Source organism: Trachemys scripta, chromosome 2, assembly GCF_013100865.1.
Source record: "Trachemys scripta elegans isolate TJP31775 chromosome 2, CAS_Tse_1.0, whole genome shotgun sequence".
Taxonomy (NCBI): Eukaryota; Metazoa; Chordata; order Testudines; family Emydidae; genus Trachemys; species Trachemys scripta.
The window spans coordinates 2,987,084-3,010,648 of record NC_048299.1 but is presented as its reverse complement, the minus strand read 5'-3'; the positions used below and the strand labels follow the sequence as shown (position 1 = coordinate 3,010,648).

Here is a 23,565-nt window from a genome sequence, read left to right as displayed (position 1 = left end):
TTTTTTTTCAGAACTGCTGAGCACATGCAGTTCTCAATGAATTTGGCTGCAGCTGTAGGTGGTAAGCGCCTCTAAAAATGAGGCCACTAATTTAAGTGCCTAACTCTAGAGGTCAAGTCAGAGAATTTTTGCACAGCCTTTTCAATCCCCGGTTACCCGTAAATGTGTCAAAGCACTGAAGTGGATCTTCTAGACCAATAGTTATGCTGACTGTCCTTGTCCCCCTTCTGTTTGTTCATAGGTAGGGGACCACAAATTCAGCGCCCACCGGATCGTACTAGCAGCCTCCATCCCTTACTTCCATGCCATGTTTACAAATGACATGATGGAATGCAAACAGGACGAGATTGTCATGCAAGGAATGGATCCAAGGTAACTCCCTGGGACAGCCAAGGGACCATAGCCAATATGGCTTGTCAGTGGTGTTTTTGCCTATATCTGCAGACAAATGCAAGTGTATGGGTTTAGAAAAATGCCTTAAAGGGTTAAGATAAATCACATTTTTAAATAAATTTATGTTGCTACTAGCATCTTAGATTGTTATTAAGTTGAAATAATCGAATAGAGCTGAACGCAACTGACCCTTTTTCTGCTCCTCTCCACCCTGTTTAGTGCACTGGAGGCTCTGATCAACTTTGCTTACAACGGACACCTAGCGATTGATCAGCAGAATGTTCAGTCTTTGCTGATGGGGGCAAGTTTCCTTCAGCTGCAAAATATCAAAGACGCCTGCTGTACCTTTCTCAGAGAGAGGTAAGGGTACCCTGGGTCCTGTGCCTTTGACTGGTCCCTTGGAACGTGGGGTCGTGGGTTCTGGTCTTGCTGTGGAACAGGGTGGTGGGATTGTGCTATTAGAGGACAAGAGGCTAAACTGTGGTCCTTCCTTCCAGTTGCTTGTGGTGGGTCCAGGAAAAAGTTAAATATCCTTTGGTCCTTTACGAGAAGGGTGGAGGACTCTGTATCTTCATTCCATGTCTCAGTAGAATTGGTTGTCCAGCTGTGGGTGGTGGAGCAGGCTATGGGACCTTAGATGGGCACGAGTTACTATCTGGAACAAAGGTGACATATCCCGATCACTCCAACGGAAAAATGGAAATGCTAAACGGACATGATTTACTGCACTCAGTAAGGTTTCATTGTGCAGACTCTCGTACTATGGGCTCTGCAAGTCTACTGCACTCTCTTGATCCCCTTCTTGAATGCAGCTATAAGCCAGCTTTATCGCAGCTTTAGAGCTACCCTTAAAATGTTTTGTTGGGGTTTGATGTAGGAACTTGTACTCCTCATCACGATAATATATCTGAGCACCTCAAACAGTGATTTTATCCTGTGAAATAGGAAGGGATTGTCCCCAGTTTACAGACTGGGAAACCAGGCACAGATTAAATGATTTATGAAAGGTATCTCAGGGAGCCTGTGGAAGAGCAAGGAATTGATCCCATGTCTTCTGAGTCCAGTCCAGTGCCTTAGCTACAGGACCATCTTAGTAATAAATGTCAAGATCCTATAAAGCAAGGAGTTTGGTTAGTGTCTGGAAATATACCATACGTTCATCATTGGTAGTGTCAGGTAAACTTTGTTTTTATGTTTTACTATGCCATGTTCTTCCGCAGCTCCTCAGTTCATTCCATGATATTGCACCAAACATACGTAATAAATGCAAACATCTCGACCAGTTTTTTTTTTCATTCTGTATGGACTTATCCTAAAATGCATGATTCAGAGAAGAAATGTACTTTGGCCCTGTTTCAGGTGTTTCCATGTGAACCCAGGGGTTCTCTGCTATGTGTAAAACATAGATACTTAACTCAAATCATTACATACTTGGTTTTTCCTGGCAAAAAACTAAAATTGTGCACACTGGGCTCCCTACCAAACGGAGAGAACTGGATTGCACTGGTGAAGGGCTGGGGCCAAGCTTAGAGACTCAAATTCATTTTTAGGCACCTAAATAAAAGTGGCCTGATTTGTTCCCCCAAAGGATCTGAGCTGCCGCAGCTCCACCTCAACTTAATGGGCGGTGCTTATGCTGAGCACCTTTGAATGGCGGGCCACTCTTACTGAGCTCCGAAATATGGATTGAGAGGGGAGTGAAGGCTTTTATGTATAACGAGATACATTTGAAATTCAGTGGGCTCTGATCACATGCCTCAGGAATAGCTAGAACATGCATATCTAGTTCCAGATTTTACAGGAAGGATCTGATGACTGGGGTTTTTTCTGCTTTGACTTTACTCTGTGTTCCTGGGGATTTTCTGGGGGTTGGTGACCTCACAGTTTGCGAGGATGTAAAGTCCAAGGCTGTGTAAACCTTTGCTTGGCAGGCAATGGCTTCTCTTTCCCTCCATTCGCAATATCTAACGCTTTGCTTTGTAAAGTACTCTTGGTTCACCCCATTATTAAACGTGCCACAGTGTTGTTTTAGATGTTCGGCTCTTTATGCCCTGTAAGAGCTCGGCATTGCCAGACCTTCAGGGTTCTGTACTCATCCTCTCCGTGGTCATTGCTTGGATGCTCTGCTGATGTGCGCTCTGAATTGGTTATTTAAAGTTTGAAAGCAACCGTGAAGATTCACTCTTCAGAGGATCAAATCCAAAAAGGCAGCTTCCTTGTGGTGGATCTCTCCTTGACCACTTCTGAAGACTGCGGAAACTTGCGCCTAGGGTTTATTTCCGTTCAGACATCAGGACTGAAAGGAGGAGGAAGAGCATAAAAGGAAGGTGCCCAAAATTTGACCTTTGGGCTAAAGGCAGTTTATGGAGTCTTTGAATGGTAACACACAGCTAGTAGGTGCTTAAATATGGAGGTGTGGTCCCTGGAAACGCCAAGCATGCATGGCTCCATCTTGATCAGAGCATTCTGTTTGCTGCTGCTGTAGTGAATGGTCTTGGCTCAAACCACAGAGTTTGCCCTGCTGTGGTATGGGTGATTTTGTGGTCCCCAGTTAGGCAAAGTTGAGGCATTTCTGTCAGAGTCTGATTCTGGGCATTGTAGGACTAGTTTAATAGTGAGGCAAGAGTGGTACCAAATGTTTCCACAAACTATTTTCATTTGGGTTAGAATAAGAGAAACTAACAATAATATTCTGACATGCCTCATATCTATCTGACCCATAAATACTGTGAAACAACCAGAATGCTCATCTCTTGTTGATGGATCTGGTGGCAGAATTTCTCCCTTAGATGGGAGTGTCCAAATCTCCCATAGCGTGGACTTGATTTTCAGTATTTTTGCAAGTTTTTAGGAAACATCTGTGCCGAAAACTCCTTGCACCACACAGTTGCTTAGAGCAATACATTTTTGGTTCTTTTGTGCTGCTTTATGATGGCATGCAACAGCACCTGTTCAGCTGGTCTGATCACTAGTTCATTTCTGCAGGGATTGTTCCTGCATTCTGACCTTTAATTGCTAAAAGACATCCTCAATAGAGCTTTGTTGACCAGGAAAATCAAGTAAGAAGAGGTGGCCAACATCTCACTTCAGTAATTAGCGAAGGTGTCTGGTGAAAACAAACCTGCTTTGTAAGTTTCTGAAGAACACAGTTATCCTTGCTGTCAAACCAACAGGTTTCATTCCTGGAATCTGAAGTCACACTTGTGCATGGAATAGACGTTGTGTAGACTCTTGCACTGCTACTCCCACATGTCACAGCCTTGACTTTAGGAGGCCCGCCCGGGGAGAGTGCACATCAGTCTCTAGGTCCAGTCAGTCCTTGGTACTTCAGAGAATGTCAGCAAGGGGCTTATTGTTCGTATGGTGCGATTCCCTGTCCTCTTAATTTGGCATGTGTCAATCTTCATGATTGTGCATACGCTGGCCAGCTTAACCTGCGAACTGGTGTCTGTTGGAAGGGTGAGTTCTCTAATGTGGCACATCCATCAGTTTCATAAGGTTACATTTTCCCTTGGTTCTGTTTCACCTTCACTGCTTCTTTGGACCGCATTAAAAACATATAATTTGCTAACCTTTCTATTAAAATAACGTTATTTTGCATCCCCCACCCCAGGCTTCATCCGAAGAACTGCCTGGGTGTACGTCAGTTTGCAGAAACCATGATGTGTGCTGTGCTCTACGAATCTGCCAATAGCTTCATCCACCAGCACTTTGTGGAGGTGTCCATGTCCGAAGAGTTCCTTGCTCTACCCTTCGAAGACCTGCTGGAACTGGTTTCGAGGGAAGAGCTCAATGTCAAGTCTGAGGAGCAGGTATGTGCACCAGCCGGTATGTGGTATAGCAGAGGCAGCTTTTGCCACCAGAGGATTTGAAACCATTGGGGTAGTCACACGGCAGATCTGGGTGAGAAGTTGAACTGGTCCATGCAGTGATCAAAGCTGAGAAGATGGTCTTGTTGTGGATGGTGGGTGGTGCTCCGACTCTTTCATTCTGTACATAACTTGTAAGAATTGGGGCTTCTCTCAGCTTAGTTATCAGAACACTGTTCTGGAGAGCACCCGTTACTTGCCAAGCGTGGCACTGAACTGTGCTGAAATGCTCGTGGCAGAGAAACCTTGACATCCTGAACTCTCTAGTGATTGTGCCTCTCGCTTTAATGAGTGACTTTCAGTTCTGGAGAAAGGTGCCGAGATCTCTGCCCTGGAGGCAATCTCTAGAACTACAGAATAAACAGTGTTTCAGCCTTATTCTGGAGGGATTTCCTTCGAGGGTTGAGATGCTCTACAGCATTTTGTATTGAATCTTCCTCCTGAAATTGCCAATGAGATGGTCGGTCAGGGTGGTGGCTTATATAATGTGGAGGTCTTTGTACAAGGAACTGGACTGAACCACACCAAGTCACTTCACGCAGGCCACTGAATAACCGTCGCCACTTTGACCCGTAGCAGCAGCAATCCCGGTTTGAACTGGAGATCTGCAGCTGAAAGGCTCAGCGTCCTGCTGCCGCTGCTCAAGCCATCGCATCCCCTGTGGTGGTGCTGGGGGCTTATTCCTAGAGAGAGAAATCAGACTTCTAGAAAGTCCGGCTTGGAAAAAGAGGGCCCTGGTTAGAGGTATAAGCATCAGGTCTGAAACGTCTTATCTCCTTAGAACCTCTTGTTCAAATTTCAGGCATGCTCAAATCAAGCCGCCTTCTTTTGAGGCAGGTAAACTTTAGCGCAGGCTTTGTATCTTTCATAGGATTTTAAAATGGAAGGTCCTCCCGCTGCTTGAAGCAGTTATGATCCCAGGACTCTCCTTGTGAGCGGCAGACTCTGTTCCAATGTCCTTGGTGACCGTTTCCCTTCTAACTGTTCTGCAGCAGGCTGGCTGCCACCCTCCACCTCTGAGATGGTTGCATTTTAGTGTGGTGCAGCATGCAGTTGGATTGTACAGTAGAACCTCAGAGTTAGGAACTGACTGGTCAACCACGTGCCTCATTTGGAACCAGAAGTACACAATCAGAGAGCAACAGAGACGAAAAAAAGCAAATGCAGTACAAGACTGTGTTAAATGTAACCTACTGAAAAATACAGGGAAAGTTGTTTTTAAAAAAGATTTGACAATGTAAGGAAATGGTTTCTGTGCTTGTTTCGTTTAAATTAAGATGGTTAAAGCAGCATTTTTATTTTGCATTGTAAAGTTTCAAGCTGTATTTAAGTCAGTGTTCAGTTGTAAACTTTTGAAAGAACAACCGTAACGTTTTGTTCAGAGTTATGCTCAACTTCCAATCCCGGGGTGTTCGTAACGCTGAGGTTTTACTGTACAATGTTTTGGGGTCTTCTGGGGTGCAAGTTGTGTTTAAAGATATGACTACCAGCTGATCTATGGGAGAAATACTTTATGCTAGAAACCTCTAGAGAACGGAAGTGGGAGGTTCTGGCTTTGTCCAGGGTAAAATGAAAGGCTTGGAAACTTTGGTTTGATGTGTGTGGCTATCCAAATTTTCTCCATGACAACCCAATATTTAGCAAGTGTGCATGATGGTTAGTGGCCTGTTTCAGTGGCAAGGTTACACCACAAGGTGGCAGCAGTAACCACAAATGCCAATAATCAGATGTTTACAAAGCAAAACTTTTTCTGGTACGCTTAGTTCAGTTCTTGGGAGAAGGGGGCGGAACCGTGTAAACTGTTGGCCTTAAAGGCACTAATTCTGTTCCACATCAGTATTGTGGAGACCTCGGTTCAAATTCTTATCCGCTGCTGATCAGCCCAACAGGATCTCTGGATGCAGTGGCAGCAGCCTGGTTAGACCAATGGGACAATGCCCCCTGAAATGGAAGTTCTCAGCTGCACGCCCAGAAGTTCTGGGCGTGCAGACCAATGGGTGGGGAATTGATTCCAAATCTGGGCCCTTATGAAGAATGCTCTGCGTTATAATGGACCCCTCTGGTGGATTCAGGAATGGGGTTAATGGCCTTTGTGATTGAAAGGTGTATGCTAAGAATGGGGAAAGGAATAATGTGGTGAGCTTGGCTCCGAATGGCGAAGTGTAAGTATCTTTGCTCTAGATCCCTTGAGTAACTTCTGTTTTCCTGATCACCTATGCACCTTGGCGAGACGTTCCTTTTATTACAGTCCATCTGTTCAAATTTGTCTTCATCCCTCCTTTTGTGAGTAGCCTCAGGACAGAGAAAACAAAATCTCATGTCTCCCCCAAGCGCAGAGACCTAGCAAAGCAATGGCTCCTCTCTCTTCTGGCAGGTATTCGAAGCTGCGTTAGCCTGGGTACGGTACGACCGAGATCAGAGGGAACCCTGCTTACCTGAGCTACTGTCCAAAATCCGACTGCCCCTTTGTCGACCTCAGTTCCTCACTGACCGTGTGCAACAAGATGACCTTGTCCGTTGCTGCCACAAATGCTGGTGAGCGCTTGTTGGCTGTTCAGGAGTTGTCCAGTGTGTGTGGGCCTCCGTGCGGATAGCGTGTTGGATTGGCTGTCCCAGAGACTGAAATCCTCTCTCCATGAAATGGGAATGCCACATGTAGCAGAAGAGCGATTCCCTCATGCTGCCCTGCTGAAGTGGCTAAACCATCATCTAGAAGGATTAGCTCTGTAAGGTAGAGAAGAGATCGGTTGCCATAATCATTGGCGGCTTCAGCCGAGGGGCCAGTTTGGATGGTGGTCCCAAGACCCACCAAACTATCGTTCTAACGTTTGGTCTTAATTTCAGGGACCTGGTGAATGAAGCAAAAGACTATCACCTAATGCCAGAACGTCGGCTGCACCTCCCGGCATTCAAAACGCGTCCCCGGTGCTGCACGTCAATCGCAGGATTGATTTATGCTGTTGGAGGTCTTAATTCAGCAGGTACCTTGCATATCCACTTCCCACAACTCCACAGTGACGTGTTTACTGAGTAACGGCATCAGACTGTAAACTTCATTCTTCACCCATAAAATGGGGAGCAGTTTCTCCTGCTCTTCCCTTTTTCTGCAGCCCTTTGTTGACACTCATGCCATCCAGCCAACAAAATGCTGATGGGGGCTGTTGCCAGTTGTTGAACCTTTATCACTCTAGGAATGCTGGGTGGATTGCTCGGGGATATTGTTTCCAGTTTTTGTGAAATTGCACCGAACACAAACTTGTTGCATTCGTCTCTTTAAAATCACGGGGTTCAGTGTAAGTGTGGAGAACCTTGAAGGCAGTAATAGAAGAACATTTTGGCAGGATTCCTGCATTGCATTCAAGCGTACAACAGCTAAAATAATTGCAGTGCTCTTTGGTCTCTTTCGAAGAAGCAAAGTCCGTGTAGTAAAGGCTGTTTCCATTTCCATTATGAACCTTTCTGTTGTACCTTGACCATGAAAACATGGCTCGTGCCACAGAAGGCTTCATTGTGGGAACAGGAGCACGTGTTAGTTGTTTAGCGTCTCTTTGATTTAGGTACACATGGAGTCACTCCAAGGACAGTATGCTCCCCATTATCCGAATAGCAGGGGGCACACAAGTTTTATTCAGATAATCAGGAGTTTGGATGATGGAGAGGACAGGAGTCTGTTCCTTGCAGTCCTGGCCAGGGGTCTCTGCACTGCCCTGCTCTGCTCATTGTCTCCCATGACACTGGGGATCCAGAGGGCTCGCTGTGCTGCCACAGAGCCATTGACACCCAATCCCTCCAGACACGAACATCCCCGACCAGGACTCTGCCCTGTCAGGACCGCAGCCTTCCCTGCACCTTGTGCCTGCAGGGATCGGATGTCAGTGGCCCTGCGGCAGTGGAAGGAGCCCTCTGCAGCTCTGCTGTTACTACCCCACTCGTTCCCTCCCACAACTACCAGGCTGCAGAGTGTCCCCCGCACTGCCACAGAAGCCATTCAGCTGCAGGGCGGCCTCCCCTGCGGCCGGGGACTCGTCCTCCTCGCAGTCCTGGACAGGGGTCTCTGCTCTATTTTCCGAGCCTCCTGGTTATCCAAATCCCTGCCTTGTTTCCCCAGCATGAGATCCATGAGGGACAAGGAAGGGATTTGATAAAGCGGAGGTTCAGCTAGTAGGATTTTGGGTAAACTGGACTCTACCATAGTTCTTTAGGCCCACGGTCAACCTGCTTAAACCCAGGAAACTTACAATAGCTTTTAAAATGGGCTGCTGCATGGCATTTATCCTACTCACTAATGCCCTGGATCCAACGAACACACGCATATTACAGGGCTGCCTCCTGAGGCCTGGATTCCCTACCCTAGAAGGATGAAGTCAGCCATGCGGGAATGTTGTTGCCGTGATTCCAGGGAGTTGACTGGCCCCCGCGATGTTAATTGTTATGTCTCAAAGCCTGCTACCCGCTCTGGGGGTCCTGCCTGGGGTTTGATTGCAGGGGCCGGGCAGGATGTCAGGAGTTTGCAAGCAGTTTGGATTGAGGAGCCCAGATTTACAGGAACTCCCTCCAATGTTGAGCAGTTCTCCATCGGGGTTGGGTGGAGATGGGGTATTCTTGCACGTGCTGATGTTTATGTAGGAATGTGGAGATGCAAGGGCTGAGGAGGCTACACCAACCTGGAGAATCGAATAGGGAGCATTTACAGGCTCCGCTACCATTCCATAGCCTGGGGGGCAGGGTCCCTTCTCTGCTGCCGCCTGCCCAGGCCATCCCTACAGATACTCAAGGCACTGAGCCCAGGTTTTGCCCTTAACACTCAGAGCGCAAACCCTGTATCCCCATTATCCTTCTGTGCATGGATGAACAGATGGGAAAAGTCCATCGCTTTCTGCTTCTGCCCCTGTTCAGCAGACTCTCCTCCCCCCCCCCCAAAAAAAAACAAAAAAACTATCACTTTTTTTAATTTGAGTAGCAAATTTTTATGCAGGTGTTGCAGTGAACGTGGTGGAAGTCTTTGACCCCATTGCAAATCGCTGGGAGAAGTGCCAGCCGATGACGACGGCACGTAGCCGAGTGGGTGTGGCTGTGTTGAATGGACTCTTGTATGCCATTGGTGGATACGATGGCCAGTTAAGACTGAGTACGGTGGAAGTTTACAACCCAGAGATGGATTCTTGGTCCAAAGTGGGAAGCATGAACAGCAGACGAAGGTACGTGAGACATACACTCCGTTCTGTACAAAGAATTTGAGCGGGAAAGAGATGAAATGGTCGCAATGACAGGGAAAAATCTTGGAAGCAGTAGTGCTGAAAATAGCTGAGGTGACCTGGGAGATCAGAATTTGCAGTGCGATACAATAGGAGAAAGATCAATACACATTTTGGGCTGCATGCACAAAGGAATGGAACAGGAAGGGAATGGTTGCGCTTTGCATAGCTCTGGTGCAAGCGCACTTGGAATGTTACATTCTGTTCTGGGCTCCTCTTTACCAGAATGACTCACCAGAGGGAGTTCAGAGAACATCAGCGTGAGTCTAGAGGGATTGATGTACGAGGAAAGATATGAAGAGCTACATATGTATGGTGTGGCTACACAGTGACCAAGGGCGGGGACAGAACTCTATTGGTGTAAGTGTTGGAGGGAGAATTATTTGTGGTGGCACAAAGAAAAATAAGATGAAATTGAGACCGGGAAGACAGGCTGAATATCAGAGAGAATTGCTGGTAGATCTTCAAGGATGTGGAATAGATTCCCAAAGGAAGTAGCGGAAGTCATGTTGCTTGCGACCTTTTAAAAACTAGACTGGATAAAGCAGTGGAAAATGTGTTGTAGGGAACGCTCATTCACCGGCAGGCAGGGTGATGGACACATGGGTCTTCTGTCTCTCTGGTGCACTCATGCATCGCTGAGCGTATAGGCTCCTCCACTGGAAAGCGTAGCCAGTTTACACAATGCAGGGCTTGCAATCCAGGCTTTGCAAAATGAGACCTAGTGATCTTATGGCTGAGCAGAAGAGCTGGTGGTTTATATGCTGAGCAAGGGGAAGTTGGTGCAGTTCACACCAACCTAGGAATTATGTTGTGGTGGCACTTGGAAAGGCACACAGTGTTATGTGGCCAACAATGTTGAAAACCCATCTATTAACTCTCCTGGCAGCACTGTCCGTCCTTCCGCAGCAGCCTGTGGCCCGTTTATCTCCTTCCAAATTTAAACATGTTTGTGGCTTTCAGTGTTTTTACTCTGGTTTCTTTTTCCTGCTCCTTGGTCACTGAGCGTTCTTAAATTGCCCACTTCTGCTAGCTTTGCAGCACGTTTTCCCCATAATTGTTTGTGCGCCTTATTTTAATGTGGTTTCAAATGCTAATCGCTTGGGAAGGGCGTACTGCATATATCTTGTTACTTGAAATTCTGTGTGTAACCCGGATGCTTGGTGGCATCAGTGCGATTCTGCTGGGATTGCGCTTGTGTTGTGAGAGGCTACCGGTGTGGTGCTTCTGCTTTCTCCTGTTGATATTACTCGGCTGCGTGCGTGTGTTCCCTCTTTGTGCTGCCCCAGCTCTGCGCAGATAGCTGACACAGCAGACCCGACGAGAACCCCCAATAACCACAGAGTCTACTAAGATACAAAGGCACCTCGGCCAGGTTTATTGCGACCCTGACACAATTTCAGTTCCCCGTAGATTACTTAGTCTACCGGGCATACTGCTAGAAAGTGCCGCTCGGCAATGGACTCAGCTCAGTGGCGGGACTTTCCACTGCCCCCTCAGCCGGACAAAGACACCACCCCAGGGACACATTCTTATACACAGGTACAAACAAGTTACACATCACTCCTGACGTATTGAGGTGCAACCCCTCTACGTAGCAAGGTACAACCCCTCTATGCAGTAAGGTGCCGCCTCGCACCTTGTACCTGTTGGTTCGATCAAAACAACTCTATCCATCATTTTACCCTTTTGCCCCTGTCATTGGGATGGGTCGGTCTGTTCCCTGTTATCTGTGGAATGTTCCGGTATGGTATGTCTTGGTACCATGTTTATACTGTAACTATGCTAAATGAATATGTATTTCTGCAACATCAGCCCTTTCCTTGCCAACTTCTGTGAGCAGGGCCTGCCTCTTGCTCACAGCTTAACTTTGCTTCATATTAGCAAAGTCTTGACCATTACTTTAGTTCAGGCCTCAGGGCCTTCATTAGGCCTTTACTTACTACATTGCCTTCACTTACTACAGCTTGTTCAGGGTGGTTAGCTGCTCTGTTCAAGCAAATACAATTTAAAATCTGTAGTGCCCAGTCCGGGAGTTAAGCAGGTTGTGCCAAGTAAACCCTGTTCAGACTGGTAGCTGGCCAAGGCTTTAGGTCTGGCTCCAGGGACGATCTTGAGTGTAAAGTTCTGAAACCATTTCCACGCATATCATAATCTCTAATAGGAAAACTCTGTTTTTCCATAGCTATGAGGTTCCTTGTATGGAGCTTTTCCCACAGTAAGACGGCCGCTTTTCTTCCGTAGCTGTCTTATTCTGCTCTCTGCACCAGGAACGAGGCGGCTGAGTTTGCTAATCCCCTAAACAACATTCTGGGCTGCAACCCTGCCATGAGGATCCTGTTCACTGGCGTGTGAATCATGAGAGTGTCGTTTCATCCTCGCTAAAACGTAGTCCTTTGAATCCAAGCAGAGTGGGCGTCCATAAGAGGGTGTTTTACATAGAGCAGAGTGCGCCTGAAGGATTGTATCCAAGAGCTTGGCTTTTGCGGTCCATAATGGTTTTCTCATTGCATGATGAGTGCTGAGAGGAAGGGGGTGGGGCTTTAAGAGAAGAACATAAATGTGAAGCAGGTTTAATTTGAAGGTGGAATTCCATTATCCCATTATCCCATTCCTTAACGTGCATTGCGAGCCAAATGTTTAAACCTGTCAAATACAGGGGAGGGCTGACCAACTTAACAGAGTTGACATTGGTACAATAAAGCAATTGCTGCCTATATAAGGGTTTTGTACTGAAGCCCATCACCATCTTCCACACAAAATCAACAGCAAGAGTAAAGTCCCTAGTGGACTTCATGGAGTCTAGAGCACATCTCCTTTTTCAGGGCCAAAACTCTTCTTGAGGTAAGGTTTGTATTTTGGGATAGGAGTTGGAAGGGGTAGGGGAACAAAAGGGGACATTTGTATTGGGACTTAATGTAGAAAGGTCTGTTAGTGTGAAACCTGCGTTGGGGGCAGACAAGTGGTTTAGCACACCAGTGATGGAATACTGAGCCTTTCGCTCCTAGGCTGGCTGGTTGATTCCATATTAGGTCAATGGTGACCAAAGTGTGCTCGGTTGAGTTGACCAACTTAGACCACTTTCTAGTTTGCTAAACCTTCGCCACCAGTCAGCTTCATGGGTAGCCACAGTTGATAGAGGTAAAAAGGAGCAAAGACTAAGTGTTATGCTCCCTAGAGTTGATTCTTTCAGGGCAGGGTTGAGGCACATTTGCATAAACATTTCTCTACATCTCTCAAGCTGTTTTCTAATTGGCCGCACTTGACTTTATTCATGAACATCTCAGTGTTAGCCAGATGCTATGGTCATGGCGGCTATATAAATATGTAGTTCAGTAGCTGTATCTATCGTTCGGATTGTCAAACTCCCATTTCCACGTTAAGCTGTTTTATCCACCAGGTGTCAGCCAAGATATGTTGAAAAAATGTGTTTCGTAATTCAACATGTATCACTTGCCCAAAGCAATCTAACCTGGTGTTGTGCACTTCATTGCAGCGCAATGGGAACAGTAGTGCTGGATGGGCAGATCTATGTATGCGGTGGGTATGACGGAATCTCATCCCTCAACTCCGTGGAGACGTACTCACCAGAAACAGACAAGTAAGAGCTTCTAAACGTACTACTGCTTCTCCCACTGGGCTCTATCCCTATCCTGACGCGTAGAAGTAACAGCTGAGAGCGCTGTTTTTAAAACAGATGAGCTACAATATGCTGAAAAACCTTTTACTTCCTGTATAGCAACTAGATTTGACTTCAGACCATGCACACTCGCTCGAGAGAAGTGAATCGAGTAAAATTTTGAGACAGACCTAACGCCCTTCGTTTTCAGTTTTTACTGATTTCCCCTCTCTTCCCCCCCGCCCCCCATCTAAATTTTGAACCATTCAGGTACATGGAAATACTGATTTGTGTTAAGAAAATTCAGTACATTACATGAGAGAGATCTATTTGTTGACATCCAAATAGCTAAAGTGTAAATGCAAGACTGTTAAAGTAAAGTGACACCGTCAAAGACACACGTGTACGTCCTGTTAACATACAGTTCATGAAATAAACCACAGCATTACTTTTTTTACTTTCAATACTCTTACTTTTCCCTATTGTTGCTTTTGTCCTCCCGTTCCACAATATTAACTGCAGTATTTACCCAATAATCGGCGACACTAATTTATTGTGCTGGTATTCACCCAATTATTAATCTTTGTAATAAACACTGATAAATTCTAGGGAAATGTTTTGTTTATTTAAACAGAATAAAATCTGAGAACGAAGGGCCTTGTCCAGAGCTTATAGATGGTTGCTTGAAAAATACTAGAAACTCCGTACCTGAAAGGCTTCTGGGTCTTCTGAAACCTTTGTATAATCCACGGAGCAGCTCATTGAATGTGTTTATGTAGAGCTACCTGTGCTCTGCCTATGGAAGGAAGAGACTCTTGCACTTCTGCTGTTTGCTTCTCTTGCTAAGGTGGACGGTAGTGACTCCCATGAGTTCGAATTGCAGTGCGGCTGGAGTCACCGTGTTCGAAGGCAGGATCTATGTGTCTGGAGGTTACGACGGCTTACAAATTTTCAGCAGTGTAAGTGTGAATCTCAGCCAGTTCTGCACCGCGTTGATTTCTTGCAACTTTGTGCCGATGAAGTTGGACTAACAGCACTGACCAGAGATCGGTAAAAGGGCAGGTGGGAAAGCTGACACAGCTCCCTAATCTAAGCATACAGCTCCTTAGTCCTCTTTAACGTCACCTGCTGATCTAGTCCTGGATGATTTCTGAGCAGGGACCACTAACAGAGCCACACACATACCCACTAGGGGCTAGCCTGAGACACTGCAACTCCTGCTCACTTGTGGCCTGAGCCGAGAAGTGAGGCTGCTGCACTGGTCGACCCTGTTCTCGCCAGTTCCTCCCTCTTCGTTTAGTAAATCATTTTAGCCTCGTGTCTTTGGTCTTTCGTGTTTCAAGCACCATTAAAACTCCCAGGTGCCTACGTTGGTTGCATCTGAATTCTTCGCCTGTTTGTGGGATGTCGTTTCAGAAACTATTGTGACCCTTTAAACAGACTCCGAAGGCAACAGGAGTTGACCGTGCAGGACAGAGCTGCTGTTCCTAGTCTGATTCCAGTCTCCGCCCTAATTTATAGACTCCCTTATATTTTTTTTATTCAGAAAGGTCTGTTATGGGGGTTCTCTTCTGCCCTACTGGGCACAGAAGTGCGGTTTGTTGTATCTGAATCAGTCTTGCCACCCAGTAAGTGCTCTTGGAACATTAGCTTGTCAATTGGAGGTCCAGCCTTTAGGCTGGGCCGTAATATTGACTATTACTGCCGTCCCTAGCGGACTAGGAAAAAATCCTATTGTCTGTCAGCCTGACACACCCAAAAGCTGAATCCGGGCTAACCTATCGGCCTGCCTGGACCACGACTTTGCCATATTCCTCCTTGAGCTCTGTCAGTTAGGTCTATTGCTGCTGTTCAAGAAGAGGGGTGACTGACCATGCACTCCAGATCTACCACAGATACATTCTGGCCACCCTATTTTCTTGTGGAAAAACCATGTTGAGGTCCAAGTTGTCCTTGTAGAAGTCTAGATAAAAGTATTACAAGGTGAGAGTGCACAACTGGTTGAAAAACCATACTCAAAGAGTGACTGTGAATGTTCACTGTCAGTCTGGGAGGACATATCTAGTGGGGTCCAGCGGGGGTCTGTCCTGGGTCTGGTACTGTTCCATAGTTTTATTAATGACTTGAATAATGGAGCTGGGAGGGGGTGCAAGCACTTTGGAGGACAAGATTAGAATTCCAAATCACCTTAATAAACTGGTGAATTGTCTGAAAACAACACAATGTAGTTCACTAAAGATAAGTGCAAGGTAGTATACTTAGGAAGGAAAAATTGAATGCACAATTACAAAATGGGGACTAACTGGTTAGGCAATTGTACTGCAGAAAAGGAACTGGGGGGATTACAAATTGAATAGGAGCCAACAATGTGACAGAGTTGCAAAGAAGTCAAATATCATTCTGGAGGGCATTAATAGGAGTGTCGTGTACAAGACACAGGAAGGGATTGCCCCAGTCCAGTCAGCGCTGGTGAGGCCTCAGTTGGAGCATTGTCCAGTTTTAGGCACCCCGCTTTAAGAAAGATGTGGACCAACGAGAGAGTCCAGAGGAGAGCAACAAAACCGATAAAAGGTTTCAAAACCCTGACGTAAGGTTATGAGGAAAGATTAAATAACACTGGGCATGTTTCTTCTTGCGAAAAGGAGACTGTGTGTGTGTGGGGGGGGGGGGGGGGGGGGGGGGGATCTGATATGTTAAGGGCCATTATAGAGAGGATGGTGACCAATTGTCCTACCTTTGGTGGACATGGAGAACAAGGCTCAATCTGCGGCAAGGAAGATTTAGGTTACATATTGGGAAAACTTTCCAACTATCAGGATACTTAGGCACTGGAATAGAGTCCCATTGGAGGCTGTGGAATCCCTATCATTGGAGTTTTTTAAGGTTACGTCTTCACTTACCAGAGGGTCCGGCGGCAGGCAATCGATGTTCTGGGATCGATCCCGGAAGTGCTCGCCGTCGACGCCGGTACTCCAGTTTGGCGAGAGGAGTACGCGGCATCGACGGGGGAGCCTCCCTGCCGCGTCTGGACCCGCGGTAAGTTCGGACTAAGGTACTTCGAATTCAGCTACGTTATTAACGTAGCTGAATTTGCGTACCTTAGTCCGAAGTGGGGACTTAGTGGGGACCAGGCCTAAGAAAGAGGTTAGACAAACACCTGTCAGGGATGGTCTAGGTTTACTCGGTCCGGCCTCTAGCGTGTGGAGGTTGGACTAGATGACCTGTGCCTGCCCTACGATTCTACGCTTCTATAAGCCATAAGAAAGGTTAGCAAGAATGACTGAAAGCTGAAGCCAGACAAGTTCAAGTTAGAAATTAGGCCTGCTATTTTTAAACTACGAGGGTGATTAACCATTGGCGCCACCTACTGAGGGAGGTGGTGGAATCACCACCACCATATCTCCAAACGAAGACTGGCTGCCTTTCTGGCAGATGCTTTAGCCAAGTGCAAGGTATAACTGGGTGAAATTTAGTGGTCTGTGTTAAACAGGAGGCCAGACTAGATGAATTGATGGCCCCTTTCTGCCTTAAACTCTAAATCTATGAAGTCATGAGAAAAATTTCCTAGTCTGCCTGTAATTATCTTAGTGACATATTATCTAGGCTCAAGGACAGCTCTCATTTCTTGTCCGTGTGCAACCCACAATGCAGGTGTACAAATGCCAGAACCCACTCAATGTGTCAACACTCTCTTAACTGCAGGTGGAGTACTACAATCATCACACAGCCACGTGGCACCCTGTCGCAAGCATGCTGAACAAGCGTTGTCGGCATGGAGCCGCCTCTCTGGGCAGCAAGATGTTCGTCTGTGGTGGCTACGATGGGTCCGGCTTCCTCAGCATCGCCGAGGTGTACAGCTCCATGGCGAATCAGTGGTACCTGATCGTCCCGATGAACACCCGACGGAGCCGCGTCTCCCTGGTAGCCAACTGCGGCCGCCTGTATTGCGTGGGTGGCTATGACGGACAGTCCAACCTGAGCTCGGTGGAGATGTACGACCCAGAAACCAACCGCTGGACGTTCATGGCCCCTATGGTGTGTCATGAGGGAGGGGTTGGTGTGGGGCGCATACCACTCCTGCCCATCTGAAAAGGAAGCATTGGTGGCTGTCTCCAAGCAACAATCTCTGGAGAGGTTTAGCAAGGGTTTTATGATGTGATATATCAAGAGGTACATTTCTAGATGCTCAAGTGTCATTCGCGAACACAAACGGTTCAAAAGAAAGTCGCCCTGTGATTTTTTTTGGGCTGAGGCCCAACAGCAGATGAATAATTCACCGTTCAGATCATGCGTGTGTAACCTACTCCCTTCCTTCCCCCACACTTTGGTCATTACGTGGATCTAAGGCGAGGCAGATGCTTCCTTCTCCTAGCCTTTGCTTCGGGTACTGCATTGAACCAGATGTGGTCTACTTCTGGTTATGCTGTTGGGAAGCAGTGATGGAGTCTGTATATTGGTTTGACCCTGTGTAAACTAATATTGGCCAGATCAGTGGGAGAGAGTATGTATGCAGTATGTTCAGGGCAAATGACCCTAATGCCACGATCCAGTTTATTATTAACTACAGGAGCTTGAGTATTGCAAACAATCCTGTTCATTCTGTTTAGTTACCAGGCACATTGGATTTTACCCTCGCTTACAAAACGAGGCTTTCTCACCAATATCGGTTCTTAGAAGCCCAGGAGTGAGGTAATCCTTGGAGATGTGTAGCTTCCTTAATTTCGGAGGATCTATCCCTATGACCAGTGTATTTCATTTGCTTTATTCTGCTGGATCAGGAAAATTGGATGTAACCATTAAGAGAGATGACAAATGTTTTCCCCTCTCAAATTCTCCAAAAAAATAGATTAAAACATCCAACAGTACTAAAAAACTGCTGAAAAAAAATTGAATATTAAAGACACTAGCAGCAAACTTGTATTTAAATAGGAAAATTGCCAAAATGTTAATTATACAGATATCTTTTTTTTTTTAATTTAAAGCTTTTTTCCTTTCACAAAACTTAGGCATTGGTTTCCAAAATACATATTAGAAACAGCTGGATTGCAGTACGGTCAATATCTGTCCAGCACCTCACATGTGCTTTGTTTTGGAAAGTTCCTGCTGTGCATTCAGATGTTTTTGATTTCACAAAAAGGTTGTGTGGGTTTTGAAATATCCACGTGGTCCACTAGCTTCTGAGCTCTTACGTCTATTGTTGGTCTGTTTGACAGCTGTCATTCACTTAAGAAAGCTCAAATACAGACTTGGCTTTCACAGAGAAATAACGCATAGGGACAGACAATAAGGGTTTGTGCAAGGGACGTAACTTGGGCCCCAGGAAAATCGCACATGCACAGACTTTCAGGACAGCCGAAGGTTTTGTTAAATCAGTGTCTAGCTTTTTCTGTTTAGCTACACTGGAAAGATCCTTACAGCACGCTTGGTTGATGCTCTGTTAACCTAGCCATGCAGCCATTTTTTTACAGCCAAACAATGACCGTTGCAAAAGTGTGAAATTGTCAACATCCTTCACTTAAAGGAGAGATGAATGTGAAAGACTATTAGCGACCAAGCAGTCAGTCCGGTCTTTCCCCAGGAGTCCGTGCCCATATGTTCCCCACTGTTGTTTTCCTGTTGTGCAGCCTACACTGGCAGAAGATAAGATGTTCTCTACCCCTTCTTCCTTGGTTCTTTGCCTTTTTATAATATCCCTGTCTCTCCTCTTCTGTAACTATTGCAAATGGAAGGACACCTGGATCCTTGTGTTCTTACCGCAGCTGCGGTGGCACGTACCACCTGACAAAGAGATGCTTTGGAGTCTCCGCGCCTGCACCTTTGCCCTGGAGACTTGTCAGACGCCTTTATGTTGCCTGTTATCCTTTGTAGACCTGAAGAGTGGATGACTGGGTCCAAGTCTAAGGAGTCTCGTCCTACATTGCTGCCCGTGTAGCTACTTCAGGCACCGAGATCCGGCTTTACAATGATTTTTATTTATTTGTTTTTTTTAATGCCTCAAGGTTACAAACTTTGCCACTTTTTTGGAAGTAGATCATCCCACAATGATTTGATTGAGTGGCCAGCACATTGATATGGTTGTGTATTCTAACTGGACAAGTCGTCAGAGTTCTCTCACGTTTGAGAGGGGGACAATTCTTTGAAACCTTCTTTTGTGCTAAATCAAGAAGCAACAACGTTTTCAAAATCCAAGTAGGTCTACGACCACTTTAGTCAGTCCAAGCGTGAAGCCAGAACTCTGCTTTAACTTACATCACAGAGGGGTTAGAGTAATGCATGACACTGACAGCCTATGTGGTATATAATATCTAGACGCAACAGGACGAGGGAAGGACAGCATGGCTAGGAGAGACCCCTTTGAACTCGGGGATAATATTATAAAATGATGTGAAATGTATTTATTAGCTCTTCAGTATTTCACTTGCATGAATATGGTCTGTCACTAATCTAGGGCTTCCTTCTCAGCCTACTTCCCCCTGTATGATCCTTTAGTGAAGCCCTGGGCACAGTCTGTGAGGACGCCAACACAGGCTTCTGATGGGACGAGCAGCTGGGAAGGAAAGGACGCTGTATTCAAACACTAATCTCTTCCATTGACACAAAGGGATACGGGGAAATGATAAATATAAGTCCGTTTCTTTTCGTGTACGCTTTTTTATGTTCGAACCTTCCTCTGCAAGGGCCAGATCCTGTGAGACCTGGAGCACCCTAATTTCTGTCGTTCGGTGGCAGCTGAGCGTGCTCTACATCTCTTCAAACGGGGTCCTGTGTCTGAATTTCTGTGCGTCGTTGATTTTTTTGTTTTGTTTTGTTCATATCAAAAACCTCAATGCTGCTTAGATTTTTTTTTTTTTTTTTAGTTTGGGTGTGGATGTGGGCGTCTCTATATTCAGGTACCATGTATATTATAGATGTATAATATGAGCATGTGTGGTTCTAAATGTGGGTGGTTTGTCTAGGGATCGAGATCTATTTCCTGTTTGTATACATTTACCAACCAATGGATCATGCTTGAGGATAAACATTCGTTTGGCATTTCCATGCTGCTAAGACGTTTTTTTTAAACGTTGGCATCAAGACTAAGGTGGTTTTCGGGCCATGAACTGAAAGATGGTAGAAAAATAAAATTGTTGTTTGCCACTACCTGCAAGGCTTTTAAACTGTGTATCCTGGGGAAGGAGTGAGTGTGTGTGGCGGGGGAGGGGGGGATTTTGGGTTTATTTGCATTTGATAGTAAAGTGTGGGGCAAGGAAGGAATCAGCAATTTCTTTCTGTCCTATTCATCTTCCCAACGTGTGTTTTCCACTCTCAGCCAAGCCTCATTAGCAGGGATCTGATTGAGCAGATTTCTTTAGGGGCCCATTGACCTGTCTATTAATACCGGAGTTTCTGTGTCTTTCTTAGCATGGGCGTTGCATTGATACGGCAAGGCTCAGCTGTATCGAGTCATTTGGTGCCCGCTTCCGTAGAGCAACCATGGTGATAGTCATGGGGTTGCTCTCCTAGGGGAGAGGATCGTTTGTCCCCTGCCCATATATTAATCCATCATCCCAAATTGTTCCCCTCAGCGAGAATGTATTTGCATCACTGAGTATGTAAATATCCTGCAAGCCCATCAAAAGTTACTCAAGGGGAGTGGAGGAGGAGAACTTTTTCAAAACTGCATTTACCCTTGTGACTCTTTCTTTCTTTGAGAAAGGATGAACGTTACTGCCACCCTATATGCAGAATGATTGGTAGGTGCAGTTCTAGAGTTCCACTGGACCTACTTGGGGTAGATCTGCTTGTTCCATAATGAGTAGATGAATGTGCCTTGTCAGGAATGAATTAGATATACTGAACAAGGGAGTCCTAGAGGAATTAGACAACTCGTGTTTTGGCTAATGTCGAATGCACAGCCCTGAACTCCCATCTCCATTAGCCTTGCCTTGAATGCCTCCATTAATGGTCATTCCATGAGTTCACTTGGCAGGGAGATTGGAATGCCGATGATGAGATATGTGGTTCTAGTTGCCTGGGAATTGCCTGACCAAACCCTGTTTCATGCCCATAAACAGCTGGTGGGCTAATGGTTACTCCAGCCGCCTGTTTGCTAATTAGGGAAGCTTTGTGCATTTTCTGAGTCAATCTTATGCCTGTTAGATCTGTTTGCAGAGAACAGATTCCTAACTGTGTTCAGAGCAGTTCTCAGGGTTAGCTAGACCAGGAGAGATCTGGATAGTAAGTGTTCCGAACACATCTTTAGTAATGTCTTTAATGCCATAGGGTTGCAGGAATCCTCATCCACTACAACTGTGATTTAGGGACAGTTAAGGACTCATATTCAAATTCACTTCCTGGCTAGCTGAACCAACAAGCGGTAGCAAAGAGATCACTTTGGAGGATGGGGCGGGAAATGTTGCTAGGGGGTCTCTGGCTGCCTGCATTCCCACCTCTTCGGACACAGGTTATGCAGCGTGCATCCAGCAGTTTCAATATCTTATAACCTTATTCCCCAGAAAGTGGGCAGCATCCTCTCTTCACAATTGTATTTGTATTACAGTTAACAGCCAGGATCAGGGCCCCCGTGCTGGGTGCTGGACAGTTGTCTGGTAAAAGTCCCTGTCTCAGAGAGTTTCCAGTCTAAATGGTGAGAGGGTTAACTGAGGCACAGAGTCCACAAGGTCACACAGCCAGTCCATGTCAGAGCCAGGAATTGACTCCCAGGTCTCTTGACTCCCAGTGCAGTGCCCTAGCCACTAGATCATAGTGCTTCCTTTTTTGGGTCACTGTTACAAGGGGCGAGGAAGGGGAAACAGCCTGTTTTAAGATCCCAAATCCACAGCAGAACGAAATTACAATAATACAGCTGTAAAGCGAAGTCCTTGAAAATCAGCTCTTCCTCTTCTCGCCAAGACTCGAGTTCATGTTTGTTTCTTGGCCTTCTACAGTTGAGGGTCTCCCTAGCCCCAAAAGCTGTGGAAGGAGTGCTGTCCCTCTGGCCTGGTGTCTGGGATAGCACCAACTGCTGCAAGGGAAATGCACAGCCCTGAACTTGTCAGGCCTAACTGTTAGGTAGCCTGTCTGGTCACCATTCTGTCCAAAATACATGTAGAAGAGCTATTGATCAAAGCATTGAAGTCCGTAGAGCAGGGCGCATTTACACCAGCTGAGAATCTGGCTCCGAGCGTACTTGAACTGCTGCACATCCTCCGATCCCCTGAGCTCCATTCCTTACTTCTCTCCCAGCCTCCATGCCCATGGTCAGGTTGTGATCTGTCCAAACGTGGAGGAGCTGGTAGAAGAGTCTATATACCCAAATATGGTGGTCAGGAGGCTGTTGGCCCATTAGCTGGCATGGAAGAGTTCAGAGTTAGGTCTCTCGCTGATAGGTTACTAATGGAAAACGAATAGTATTTACAAATTTAATATTCTAATCAGTTATCCAAACAACTAAAAAGCCATATGGATGGGGTGTGCCTGTGACCGCCTGGGAGGGATGAAGTTGCAAAATCAACTCTAAGCTTCTGATAGGTTGGAAACATTCGGGCCACTCAAATTCTTTGATTAGGTTCTTCCGAGAGCCTGACATGGCAGCACAGTGTTACAGATCTTGCTGAGCGTTTTCTCTAGGCTTTTAGCACACTTCTTACAGTGGTGGTACCTCCCCAAAACAAGGCCCAGACAGTTGGGATGGGGAGTTCTAAAGCACGGTTCGCACAACCTCACGATTTCCTGCTGGCGTAGTCCATTTCTTAATCCAAGTGACATGCAACTGTGGGATGTACTTGCCTTCTGTTTTACAAAGTGCTTTTTGCTTCCTCTTTGGCAGTCGGATATGTTCATTAACAGAAGGACTGTTACAGTGCAGAAAAGCATATGGAAGTATTTATGCTAGGCTAATTGTATAAGACAGTGGGGGCTTTTTCACTGTTATCTGATAACCAGTATTTGAGAATCTGGCTCTTCGCTTTTTTCTTTATTGGATTAATCTAAAACCTGTCATGGTTGGTTAGTGTCACAGCTGACAGGCATCAAGATTATGAATTCAGCCAAACTAATGCATATTTTGCTCCAGGTCTCCGAGCAGCTGGTGGGAAGGGAAGCAGCTTGCTTCAAAGAAGTTGGGAGATCTGTTAATGTGATAACTGTGTCCAGTTGTAACAACTCTTGGAAAGGATAGTAAATGCCACCTTTCCTCTAACGTTCTCGATCCTTACTAACACAAGCTTACCTGGGTGTACATCTATGTGCCATGACAGAAGACTAAGCCAGTCCCTTTGACTCTTCCTTTTTGTATACATGATCTGATTAGGAACAGAGGGTCCTGTGGCACCTTTGAGACTAACAGAAGTATTGGGAGCATAAGCTTTCGTGGGTAAGAACCTCACTTCTTCAGATGCAAGAAGTGAGGTTCTTGCATCTGAAGAAGTGAGGTTCTTACCCAGGAAAG

General features: G+C 46.0%; 1 protein-coding gene across 2 annotated transcripts; it reads left to right on the top strand.

Annotated features, from left to right (window-relative positions):
- The first annotated feature begins 220 nt into the window (after window positions 1-220).
- On the top strand, window positions 221-20,276 carry KLHL18 (kelch like family member 18). 2 transcript variants are annotated; one of them, XM_034759747.1, is made up of 9 exons: window positions 221-372; window positions 613-753; window positions 4,007-4,205; window positions 6,637-6,797; window positions 7,107-7,243; window positions 9,238-9,460; window positions 13,014-13,118; window positions 13,984-14,095; window positions 16,839-20,276. In XM_034759747.1, exons 1-9 carry the CDS (start codon window positions 308-310, stop codon window positions 17,223-17,225), a joined length of 1,530 nt encoding a protein of 509 aa, XP_034615638.1. In that variant the 5' UTR covers window positions 221-307; the 3' UTR covers window positions 17,226-20,276. The 2 variants fall into 2 exon arrangements, with proteins under 2 accessions (XP_034615638.1, XP_034615637.1); XM_034759746.1 differs by having other exon boundaries at window positions 9,223-9,460.
- The last annotated feature ends 3,289 nt before the right edge of the window (window positions 20,277-23,565 follow it).